Raw genomic sequence first — 13,689 nt, forward strand, 5'->3', positions numbered from 1 at the left:
TTGATATGGCTCGGCGATAGAGCACTTCTGGGCTCAATCCCCAGTACTGCCCCCAAATAAACCATTTAAATGTTTCCATCAAATAACATGGTTGAAGAAAACTAGACCATGAGTAAATTCAGGCTTTTTCACTAACAAGCTTTGGACTTTTGTTACCAATTCTTTCTGGACTTAGTTACCTCATCTGGAAAACAATAAACAAAACATGGAAATGACTGTATTGGCTCTAATGGTAGCTCACATTTCTTAAGGACTTCTCACTTTAAAGTGAGCCTTATATCTCTCATTTCGTTCTCAGTCATGCTGAGACAGGCAAGATAGCTGTCATTGTGTGTGGTGCTTAAAGAGAAATTGTGTGTCACTGAAATTGTACATCTTGATCATGTTAATCCCACTGCTCAATAATGAAGAAGAGCTGGAATCCAAATCTTCTGAGGCCAACCCCGGGCTCCCTCTATTTTCTTGCTGCCGCCTACTGCAATTGTCACTAAATCATTTGACTCAGAGAGTACAACGTGCATGACAGCAGAAGAGGAGGACAAGACATCATGCAGTAAAATACCATTACTATTTTTTACAGCCCTATTCTAATGGAGTAATTTAACACACCACTAATCAGTAAACAAAATGGAATGCCTTACCTTATCTGCCTCATGAAAATGCTGTAAATATAATTAAGCATTTTTTAATCTATCAAGCATTAGAGCTCCTCGGAGATTACAAAAAAAAAAAAAATACCTACATTCAAAATGCAGATAAAGGCAAAAGTGCCCATAAATTACACTGTGGTAAGTGCAGCCCAACAGCTGAAAGCCTCAATCTGGCTTCTCCATCCTCATTCCTGCTAATACAGGAACTTCCCTAATCTCTCCCCACATCCTGCCATACACCTCACCAGACTTTTCTCCTTTATATGCATGAAAAGTAGCAAGCAGAACAGATGTTTGGAAGGTTTTTAATCTACATTGTTGCTTCAAGCTTTTGATGCATGAGTCTTGAGACTGCTAGGGATAAACGAGGAGGAGAAAGAGCAATTAATATCCAGATCAAGCAGAATTCCAGCAAGTACTGGGGGAACAAGTAACTCATCTATCCTAGCAGAGTGGACATGCTGTTCTGCAGGTGTCCCATCTGGGAAGTCATGAGAGGTTAAACTGACAAGTTTGAGACCTGGAGGATTTTATATCAAGTTCTATAATGAATTTGAATCTCTAAGGGTTACAGAGTACTATCAGATCTTCTCCACAAAGGAAGAAAGGAAGCAAAGGAGCTTCTGTTGATGGTAATAAATGATGAACAGAAAATGATCGAGCCACCCCAGCCAAGATGTTGGAGGATGTAAAATTAGACATCAAGTTTTTAAGGTGGATTGAGGAAAGTTTTCAATAACAAAGATAGTACAGGTATTTTGGGACCAAAAGACATAGGGTAGAACCTAAAAACAGCTTCCACAAATAAGGAGTGCCAAACTTCTCTTTAAGAAGTTGTAAGTACCCAGGCTCAGTGGTGCATGCCTGCAATCCCCATGACTCAGGAGGCTGAGCCAGGAGGATTGCAAGTTCAAAATCAGCATCAGCAACTTAGAAAGACCCTGTTTCAAAAAATAATAAAAAAGGGATGGAGATGTCTTTCCATCATTGAGGTCCCCTGGGTTCAATCCCTGGTACCAAAATAAAGTACTGCAACCATCACAACATCACAACAGCCAATGAAGGGGAAACACTAAAGACATGGCTTCACTGTCGTCATTCTTATTTTCACTCATCAAACAGTGTGTGGAGAGAGAGGGCAAGCCAGGATCCACACTTGTCCTGCCATGTTCCCTATTCTATCAGGAAGAGATTTAAGAATCAAAGTAAAGGGAATTTAACTGACACTTTGCATTCTAACTATAATCTGAGGACACTCAAGTGGCTGTGTACTTACTGGAATACTCACAGTATCTTGAGCATGATTATCACTGGAGTGATAATCTACATGTTTCAGGAGATTATCCTGAAGAGATTTGGCTGTGAAAAGGATCATGCTGGAAGCCCGATAAAGTTCATATTCAGTAGATCGGAGGTAGGTAGATTTTAGGAATCTACAAAGTAACAATTTCCCAGAAGATTACACCTACACCTTAAGAAACTCTATTCTGCAGAGTGAGGGTATAGAATACATAATTTGTTGCAGGTTTAAGCTTAAGGTATTATTCACTGTCTATAGTTTGAATTTAAAAGGCATCAAATATTATAATATTTTAATTATAAAATTATAAAACTAATTTATAAATAATAAATTTATAAGTTATAAACTTTTGCCCAAAAGTTTTCTTCTGCTCATTCAAGCCCCTCCTTTTTATGAGCTGTAATTACAAATGTGGACTGAGTAACTCATGAATAAGCAAGAAAGCTGAGTAACTTCCATGTATCTGGTTCTTTGAAGGGCTCCAGAGAAACAAAGACTGGAACGATTTGTCTTTGCCCTCAAGAAACTCAAAGCCAAGCAGTATAAGGTGCCTGTCAGTAGTGGATTTCCTCAGGTGATAATTGTCATGGACCAAAATGATTTAGGAGAGCAAAGGGGAAAAATTATTAGTTGTGCCTATGGAATCCGCAAAATGTTCATAGAGGAAGTGATGTTGAGCAAGGTTTGAGAAAGAATCCTGCCAAGCAAAGAAATACAGGATAATCTTATGTGCCTAGCACTGTGTGGAGTGCCTTCTAGACATACTATCATTAATTTTTACAATATCTCTTGAGGTTAAATAATCTTATTTTTTACAATTTTATAGGAGTGGAAATTGTAGTCATAAAGATTCCATGACATGCTCCAGGTTTATGCATTGCAGTAAGTGGCTAAGTGTCACACCCAGGTTGTGAGAATCCAGAGTCTGCAGGCTGAGATAATCTGCACTGTCCCATCATAGACAAAGGGAACACCATGGAGAAGAGCCCAGAACAGAACATATGTGGGAAAGAAACTTAAGACCAGAAACACAGGTCTGGCCTTAGTTCTACAAGACACATTAAAAAATTGTCTCAGAGCTTTACACTGTGACAGAGTTTGCTTATATTTGCAGGAGTCAATATAGTAATTTATTCAAGGAAGCAAAAAGAACTATCATAGTCAATCCTCATTATTCACAGATTGCATATTTGTGAATTTACCCACTCGCTAAAATGTATTCCTAACGCTCAATACTTTAGGCATCTTCACAATCATTTGTGAGCATGCACTTGTGTAGAGTCCCTAACATACAAGTCCCCAGTGGATGTCAAACAAGCCCACGCTCTGCCTTCTTCGTTCAGCTCTCATACTATAAGCAAGTGTGGTATTCGCAGACTATTTAGGTGCAGTACTTTACATCTGTGTTCCTTTTATTTATTTTCTGTTTAAAATGACCTCCAAGCATCATGGTGTTGCAATGATGTCTAATTATCTTCAGAGCAAGAAGCCTGTAAGTTGCTTCATGGAGAAAATACATGTGTTAGAGAAGCTTTGTTCACACATAGGTATAGTAGTCTTAGTCATGAGTTCAGTGTTAAATTAAAGAGGTGTCTTTACATAAAAACACATATAAGCCAAGGTTATAAGTTTCTTGGCTAACACACAAAAAAAATGTTCTGATCAGAAGTTTGTAGGAACCTATCCTGTGTTTCCCCTAAAGATCATGTTTCAATAGTTAGTAATTCAGTGTTGGTCACCTTGTGTACACAGAACAGAACTGCCACAAATAGTAAGAATTGAGTGCACTTCAATTTTCAAAAGTGAAATGATAATGACACCTTTAATATATTGAGCACTTGCGCAGACACCATGTTGAATACCTTCCTTATGCATATTTACAACTTTGGCAACAATATGAGGAAGGTATTATTATTACTATTTTGTAGAGAAGGTAAGACTCAGATCAATTATTAATCCTTCTTAGGATTATATAGCTAATTAAGTGACAGCCAGGACTTGTAACCAGCCCTGACTTCAAAGCCTAGATGATTGTGTGAATACCTCTTCTAACCTAACCACAGAATTAAAGAAGCCCGCACATTTACAAGTTCCCATTCCATCATAACATGTTTCTGTAATAGAAGTCATCTTGGATAAGGATGTAATTTCTTGGATCATTGTTCTTACTTTCATTACCTTTTTGCATACTGGTGAGTTAGTCCTTTGACTTGAACGCCTGTATTATTTAGATCCTAAAAGGTGAATCTTTAGAACAGTTTCTTAAGTTCTAGAATTTCAAGTGCTTCAGGACAAGGGAAGTACTTGCAATTAAAAAAAAATCTTGTCATTTTTACAGCTTCCTATAAACCCCAAATTATTTTAAAACCAAAGAAATTTCATTGAATGGCCTTAAAAGTTCCTTTCAAACCTGAAATTCCTGATCTTGCTTTATGTTGGTACTTAGCAGAAAGTGATATATTTGAATAAATAAACCTCAGAGGACACGATCTGTGATGGTCATCCATCAATTGTCTACAGTGGGAAAAATCAAATGTCCAGATAATGATATTCCATGAAATCTGGAACAATTTGAAGACATTGTCTCCACTTTACATAGACACTGGGGACATTTCAGAGTAAGACTGAATTGATGAAACAGAAGACAAAGGCTTCTTTACCATCCAGTGCCTCAATGTGGCCACGGTAGGCACCAATTTGCTTGAAGGACTAACACTTAAACATCCAGAATTATTTTAAAACAAGGTTGTTAGGAGACAAATCAAACATATTAACTGTTAAAGAAAAAACAAATACCCTATATGAAATTTTCCCCATTTATTCACCCTATAACAAGACAGATTTAGAAGACTATACAATTCATCTGAAATATAATATGCACAATATGAACAAATTTGTGATATCCTGGTCTTAGAGCATACATTTTTAGCCAACTTATTAAGACAACTTCTTGAACTTCCATTGTATTGTTTAAAATCATACGAATACTGTCAGCAAAAAACTAATGCGCAAAAACGTAGACTTGGCAAAGAAAAAGGAAACTCAAAACACTTGAGATCATCCAGCCACCCCCTCTCTTGAAGATTTATGAAGACTAACTGGCTGAAAACAAAAGACATTTTTTAAGATATTCTTTTTAATAATCATAGAGGTTGTAGCCAGTTTCCATGAACAGCCAACAGAAAATGGAATTAATTTCTGGAAATTACATATCTCAGCAGGATAGGAATATTGTTCTTGCAAGGTATTAAACCACTGATCAAAATTCCAATGTCTCATACAAACACAGAAGGAAGAACTTTATTGAATATTGATTTGCATTCCAATCATGTTTTTATTCCTCCTGCTATATCTGTGATTAACTAGTAATAGATCCTAAAGATTAAAAGAAATTTTTATCCATGCCACCAATATCATTGATTTACAACAAAATTTCAAAAGGTACAAGGAAAAAGAATGTCACCAAAGAAGAATCAGTCCCACCAAGTAACAAATTTCCAATTATTTCAGTCTTTTCTTTTTCATGACATTTTTTGTGCATATTTCTAATATGATTTATTCAAAAAGCTCATATCTTGTGTTGTGATCTGAATCACAGTGGCTCTGGAAGTCAAATGCATTTTCTTTTTAAAACTGTATCATCCAGACACTGACTTTGTATCAATCCAGCCTGACCCTTTCAATGGAAATTATTTGTAAGATGCATCTCCCATAATGCTCGCACGTTGGGAGATGTTGAAAGAATTTGAATCTCAAACCTTCAGCCTTCTTGTGAGGTTTGTTTGATTTAAAGCAGAAGCAGGAAGACTACACTTAATGTATTTTTAGACTGGGGAAATTTCTTCAAGCAAAGGAAAACAAATGTGTATTTTCTTTCTAAACAGTACTTAGGCTTTGTCATAGACAAAGTTACTAAAAACTTTGTGATAAATTGAGAGCTGCTTTTGAAAATCAGACTCTTATTTCTGAACATAAAATTTAAGTTATGAGCTCAGTAGGACTTAGACTGCTTAAAAATATGATTAACCCATGAGGGCCAAATACATCCAGTGCAATGTAAGCAAATGATTCCTTTGCTTCTACTGATAAATCACAAAATAATACCTGTGCCTGAATCACCACAGTTGTTGTAGCCCTTGTGGCCAGACCACATCAGGTGGGTAGGAATGGCCACTGATAGCATCTATAACTGAGGAGCTTCTTGGAGATTTCATATTAGGAACTTAATTTTCTTAAGGATCACTGGACCATGTAAATGCTCGTGTTCTTCTAGTAGTTTAAGCTTTTCTTCAAATTGATCTCTCATCTAAACTGTATAGACTGTGTGTTTAAAGTTTTTCATTGCACTAATCATTTTCAGTCACTATCATGTTTTCCCTAAAGTTACATACTTCATTTAAAAAAAAAAAAGATTGCATACTTCATTTAAAAAAAAAAGATTGCATACTTCATTTAAAAAAAAAAAACAGGTTCATTGAGCTGTCACTGTAAAAATGAGGCCTGTTCTATTCAGGTTTGTGAAGATGAATGTCAACCTGGCTTTCTAGACCACTGCTGATAAACTCCTGTCAGGTGGGGACACGCACTGACAACAGCCACCATCCCCCTTTGACTGCACTTGAGCCCTGCAGGCAAAAAGAGGCCATAGGAGGCTGTGGAACAAGGAGGCCCTGCAGGAACAGGCATCTGGGACACAAAGCGGAAAACCAAGTGTAGATTCTAAGGGTGGAACCCATGATTTGGGCGCTACTTGATGGAAAGGCCTCAGCATGAAGGAGCTTGGCGTCCACATATTGAAATGATAAGTGAAACAGCCCTTCCTTCCAACCTTGAAAGGGGGAGTTGCATTGTCCCCATTGGAAGGCCAACATCTGTTTCTAGGGGCCACAGGGAGAACACCTGCCTGACAAGTGCCAGCCTGGCCCAGGGGCAGGCCTCGAGGCAAATGCCAGCCCAGGACACCCTGTCCTTCTGCTCCTGAGAACCACACAAAATGCAAAAAGGCTTTCCTCCTCTACACTGCCTCCCTCCCGTCCTCCAGGATCCCTGCACACCTCTGTGACTGTCCCAGTGTGGGCCTGGAGTTATCACCTGGGCCTGGGCTTCCTCCCCAGGACACTCCTCCGTGATCCTCAGTAGGCCTCTCCTGCTTCCCAGAACCTCCTGCACATTGTGACCTTTCAGGCAGCTGCAGGCCCACCCCTAACCCCTGGCCCCCTCTGACTTCCTAGCAAACAGTATGATGCCATACTGAACTCTCTGGGGTCTCCTATGCCTTCTCAGATGTGATTTCTCCAACAGTTGCCACCCATCCTCTCCATACACCTCAGGAAGGGATTCCTTCTGCCAAAGGACATGAACTCAAACTCATGTCTACACTGGCTCTAAGGAAAAATCCCCATTCAATTGGGTTAAGGGGATCAAATCTCCAAGGCACTGGGTCAAAGCAAGTGAGTACACATCTACACTGGAGACCCTCTACACTAAGGCAACTGAGTCCCCATCTACACTGCTAAAGCCAAGCAAGTTCCCCTGTCTGATGGCTGAGGTGAGTGAGTCCTCCTCTACACTGGCACAGTGGTCCAGGCCTTGGAATGGATGCCTGGTGGGCTCTTGCCCCACTTGGAAACCCCCTGTCCCCACTTTTTGACATCAGCCCTTTTTTTAAATCTTTGGAACATCAATTTGACTATGCAATTTGAGAGAAACAAATTTATTAAGAAATATCTCTGCCATCCCAGGAGCATGGGAGAAAGGACAGAGAAGAGCAGGGCAGGGGAAGGGTCCCAGGGTAAACAGTCTCATCTGATGACTCTGGTAGGTGGGGCAGGGGACACCTGATGTCCAGGTAGATCCAGGTGTGCTCCTGGCTGGACCCCATGTGGAGAAGCCCAGCCAGTAGGCACTCAGTCCTGCAGCTGTTGGAGTCCAGGTGACCAATGGTCATGTAGTGACAACAGCATCCAAGGAGTAGAGAGTCCTCTGGCTGGCTGTTTCTTCGTTTGGTCCATCTGAACTGTCCATTTATGTAGGAACCACCCGATTTGTGAACCTAGCAGGTTTCTGCTCTCCTGGTGTAGGAGCCTCGTTTTCGCCATCACATGAGGGTGTGCAACAGCACAGTCTGCGCAAGCACGCAGCCATCCTCTGCCTCACCCGCTTCCAGCCCTTCCTGTGGCCCTGGGGATGCACTGTGGTGGCATCTTGGGAGACAAGGCTGTCTGTTGTTGATGGGCAGGGTTGGGGTGAGTCGGCCACAGAATGATGCTGGGAGGCTAGCCTGGGAGTGGGGGGCTTCTCATGCAGGAAGCGGAGACTAATGGCAGGCCAGCTGGCCCTTCTGAAGCCCTTCTGCCCTGAGTCCTTGGCCTCCTGAGGCTGATGATGCTCACAGGGCAAGGGGAAGGTGTGAAGGGCAGGCTCACTCGCCCTCCTCTTCGGGAGAGCAGGGGAAATGGAAGGATCCCTTCTCCCAGGCTTCATGCAGCCTGCCCCCTGGCTTATCTGCTGCTGGATAATGAGATAGGAAGCCATCACATCATCAAACTTTTTCTGGGACAGTGACACCCAGGTACTGTAAGGGTCGTACCCCATGTCGAACAGCATTGACAATACTGTGGGGTCTGAGAGGTTGGGGAGGGGCACATCATGGAAAGATGACTTCTCCTCACCCTGATTCAGCCACGGGTCTGCCAAGATCTCCTCCGCGAAGGGGCTTGCTCTTCGGTTCTCTGCCAGGATTTTCCTGATGAGCCTTTGTGCTTCGGGGGACACGTGCTGGGGAAATTCCAACTCAGGTTGGTAGATGTCCCTTGGGCAGTTCCCTGTCAATATAAAGTACAAAATGATACCCAGTTGCCTGGTGTCCACTGCGGGGCCCTCCAGAGGATGCCAGTATCTGTTCCATTCTTTCCCAGGCTTGAGAACGGTGCTTAAGCCAAAGTCGATGATTCGGATGTTGCCTCTGGCATCCAGCACAATGTTCTCAGGCTTCAGGTCTCCATGCAAGATGTGCATCTTGTGGCAGTAGCACACCGCACAGGTGATCTGTCTGAAGAGTCTCCGGGCCTCCTTCTCCTCCTGCATGCCCCCAGGTGGGATGAAGTCAAAGAGCGATCCCCTGCCTCCATGCTCCATCACCAGGTAGACATATTGGTGGGTTTCAATCACTTGAAAGAGGTGGATCACATTCGGGTGGTTCAGGGTCTTCATCGCCAGTGTTTCAGGGCAGGTCATACTCCTCCAAAGTCTCCTTGGCAGGACTTTCACCGCCACCTTGGCCCCAGTGCGCAGATGGCGGGCTAGGATCACCTTACCAAATGCCCCATGCCCAATGTCCTTCAAGACCTGGTAATGGTCTTTGAAGGCCTTCTCCTGGAAGGAGCCAGGCCACTGTGGCACTACACTAGACTCACTACTCTTACTATGCATCCTAAGCAGGAACACCAACTAAGGATGCTAGCTAAAAACAAAATAAGAAACTAAAACAACAAACCAAAATCAAAAAACAAAACAAGATAAAACAAAAAACCCAAATCAAAGAACCAATCGCCAAAGACCACAACCACCAACCGCCAACCACCAAACGCACTAACTAGCTGGGAGTCCGACAGGTCACCACCAAGAGCTTCCTGTACTTATGGACAAAAACCCAGCCTCAGTCACTCTGTTATATACCAGGGGATTGAGACTCCCTCACAGTGGCTCCTTGTGAGGTCAGAGTAAGAAATGACCCAGTCATGCCTGGGCATCACCCACACTGGCCATGTCCTTTTGGGCCTACAGGACCTTTGCCAATTTCAGAGTAAGAATAAGAAAGGACTCCAGAAGCTTTTCAGTTCAATGGGTTATGGAAACTGATAAGTAATTTTTAAAAATTAAAATTTGTATAGTACTTAATGGACTTTCATTTCAAGTCTAAAAGTCTTGACTTTGGTGTTGAAAGACCTCAACATATCTACACTTAAGGTATTTAACTTCTTTTTCTTCCATCCAACACTCAATATGAGTGTCAAAAAGTTGGTAGCACCTCACATCATGATAATATAACAATGCTCTGTTCCCTGAGACACTCTAGAGCATTAGGCACACCTACAGGGTTGACAGGGAGGGAGGGCTCATCATAATTTCCCCATAAGTTCTTCATCAGATCTTTCATTAGAAACACTGCAGCATAAAACACAGTGGATTGAAATACTCAAAGTGATAAAGGACAAAGCCTGGAAGCCAGGAATCCTAGAACCAGTAAATGTGTCCTTCCCAGAGAGGGAAGAAATAGAGATGACTGGGTACCTTAATGCTGCTGTAACCAAATACATTCGATTGGGTAATTCATTAACAAGTTAACAAGTCCCAGTTTGGTAAATTCAAGGTCAAAGCTGTTTGTTGCTTTGTCCTCACAGGATGGAAGGGAAAAAGTGTGGGGAACCCCCAACACACACACACACACACACACACACATTTTTCTTTCTTTTCCTTATTTTTTGTTTGTTTGTATATACTGGCAACTCAACCCATCAACCCAGAGCCACTCACACTTTAAGCAAGTGCTCTGCCACTGAAGCGCATCCCCAGCCTATTTATTGTGAGACAAGATCTCAGTAAGTTCCCCAGACTAGGCTTGAATATGTGATTCCCTCTGCCTCAGTGTCTAGAGCAAATACCAACATGGCCAATTGTGGTTTAAATATGAGGTGCTCCCTAAGAACTCCTGTGTTCATGCAGGAATATTCAAAGGTAGAATGACTGGATTGCCAGAGTTGTACCTTATCAGACCTTCCTTGTTTCCGTGGACTGTGTGTGAACAATGCTCTGTTCCCTAAGATACTCTAGAGCATGGTAGGCACACACTCTTGTTCCATGGTAGACACTGGAACAAGAGTGGAGGAGGTGGGTCAGTGGAGCCCTCTGGTAAGAGCTCTACCACTGAGTTACAACCCCAGCCCCCAGAAGAGAATATTTCTTTGAATACAGATCATGGGATCTTCTTGACACAGAAGAAGCCTACAATATTGTTTTACCAGGGTAACTTACACAGACCCTCAGAGGCCACTTTACTGTTGATTCTACACATAATGCCTACACTTGTTACATTTCTGACATCAAGAACCAAGACAGACAGATGCAGATGGATATGAGTAGCATTCTCCATGTTACTGAAGTTATGCTGCTGTATGTTCACATCAGACTGGTTTCTCTTTCTTGTGTTAAAGGGACCCTCTTGGGACACAAAGAAATCCCTAGAGAACATTCCCAAAATGAAAGGGATGGGAATTCAAATGTTTCACTACAAATATCAAGTGGATAGGATAAAAGATCATTATAGAAGGGTGAAAGGCAGTTAATTAAGAGCTTGCCTTATTCCATGCATAAGGCACAAGTTCCAATGAACTGGCAGCCTTGCCCACTGTCCTATGGGATTACTCATTCATGAGTACTTTTGTTAGATATCTGATTGATTTCCTAAGGTCTGTATAAGTTTGTTTTTACAATCAGTCATCTGTTAAAAAGACAAAATTTCTTAAAACATAAGTTTACCCATAACATTGTGTTTATTAAGTTTTATTTTTTTTCTAGAGCAAGCAACCATAAAAATTAAACAACTGGTTAAGTAAGAACTGTTATTTTAGAGCATTATACTGTCATTTCTTTAGAAGCTAAACTTGGTTAATATAGAAACATCAATATAATTGTGATGCTATTAATGTGCTCATATCTTCCAGGTATACAAGTCGATAAGGTAGAAGCTTTAAAAAGCATTATATCAAGCTGGTGTTCTAAAGTTGTATGGTAATTTTAAGCTTAAAAAATATATTGGGGATTTATTTACCTGTTATCAATAAGGTATATAAAGTTTTATATTACTTTTTACATTGGGGAACAATTTAAATGTATTTTTAAGTTGATAAGAGCCTAATCTATATAAAGGTTAATATTGTAAAGCACAAAATATTTTGCTACCTTTCCACAAAAGGTTAAAAATTTTCAGCCTTTCTTTAATTCATGTTTTAAATGTGATATCATATGGTATTAGCTAATGTTCATGTGACCTCAAAAAAATTATGTAAATTTTGCAAAATGATATTTAAAAAACAAAGATCAGCTTTAGAACTAGATCACTTAAGATTTATGAAGAGCCCTGCCTTACCTGAGATAAGGCTCTGTGTCCCATCTTACCACATGTGAGAATGACCACGAAAGCAGTAGGCCAGATTTTAGTTCATTTAAAGTTATGTTCAAAAATTGTTTTTTTCTGTCAAGATTACTAGGATCTCAAACAGGGGATGTAATGTGTAACTCAGCCAAAATTCAAGATAGCTATTACACAAACTAAATATGTTTTTACTCTTGTTAATTTTATTTTGTAATTTCTTTATAAATGATCTATAAAACACTCTGTTAGTGTTTTGCAGAGGTGTTGCTTTATGAACACAACCTGGGTTAATTTAAGATAATAAGCCATCACCTACAAGACAGATAGGATAATACAGGCCCAATTAATAAAAAAGATAAATAATTATAAAGTTATAGACATTAAAGCCCAGTACTCTTAATATAAGGCTGTTAAAATTTATTTGCTGGATGGTTAAGATTAAGATTTAAAATTAAAGTTAAATGAAAAGGGCCAAGAAAACCAATATTTGGCTCTTGCCCTCTGAGTCAGTCTGAATCCAGGGAACAGGGGACTTCTCTAAAGAGCTTTGCAACTCTGGGCCACATAACCTCCCAATCAGGGAGATTAATGAGACCACTGGAGAAGAGAAAGCCAATCAGTGCATTTGCTATGAAGAGGAGGGTCATCAGAGAAGGGAGACATCCCTGATGCTTCCGAGGGAAGCCACATGGTCAAGCAAGACCTGGACCCATCCTAGCGCAAATGGCACTAGCAGAACTGAGAAGCTGCTCTCAAATTTCCCCAGGAATGACTCCCATAAAAACTCAGCTGACTGTCAACAATAGATAGAAACAAAAGTCAGTTTGACTGCTTCATCTTAAACACTTAGCAAAGACAGTTAAAACCAAAACACAGCCATTCCTGGACATTTTAAATAATAATAATAATAATAATATTTTAAGTTATACACTTTATGTTAGCCTCCCAAAGTAAGTAAGACTGGAGGCTACAAAGAAGGATTCTCAGACAGAAATGCCTGATAACTATAAAAAGAGACTATCAAGAGGAGCTGCCAGAGACAGAAGTTTTAGTTTAAGGCCTACAGATATTCCTAACCTACACAGGTAGGCTTGGTGTTTGCTAGTATGATTATCCAGCCCTAAGTAACAGAATTAAAGGTTTCTCTATTAGACACAGAGGTCATACTAGTAAAAGGATTTTACATGATCAGATATTATTTAACTGTATCTTATGGAAAAGAACATCTGCAACACTAAAAGCTTAATGTTGTGTTTACATTCCTGATAACTTTAAAATTGTTAAAGATTTACATTTCTATATAAAGGCCTTGTCCACTTTGGCCTTATTATGGATACAGCTTCTCCTGGTAAATATATACATACACTAACTTCTCAGCCCTCACACCTCCTGGTTAGGGAACTTGTATACAGTGACATGTTCCAGCTGCTGCAACATTTATTCAGTACTCATGGTTTTTGTTTCTCTCATAGAAGCACCCATCTCCAGATGACTTTACAACTTGTTCTTCCCCAACCAGACTCCAAAACGTACTGACTTCTAAAAGGAAACTCACATCCCTCACGCTGTGCCCCCTCACATCACCC

General features: G+C 40.5%; 1 protein-coding gene across 1 annotated transcript; it reads right to left on the minus strand.

Annotated features, from left to right (window-relative positions):
- Positions 1-7,974: 7,974 nt before the first annotated feature.
- LOC144253349 (sperm motility kinase Z-like) lies at positions 7,975-9,381 on the minus strand. Its single transcript, XM_077795464.1, has one exon. The coding sequence runs from the start codon at positions 9,379-9,381 to the stop codon at positions 7,975-7,977; it is 1,407 nt and encodes a 468-aa protein (XP_077651590.1).
- Between the last annotated feature and the right edge of the window lie 4,308 nt (positions 9,382-13,689).

Source organism: Urocitellus parryii, chromosome 2, assembly GCF_045843805.1.
Source record: "Urocitellus parryii isolate mUroPar1 chromosome 2, mUroPar1.hap1, whole genome shotgun sequence".
Taxonomy (NCBI): domain Eukaryota; kingdom Metazoa; phylum Chordata; class Mammalia; order Rodentia; family Sciuridae; genus Urocitellus; species Urocitellus parryii.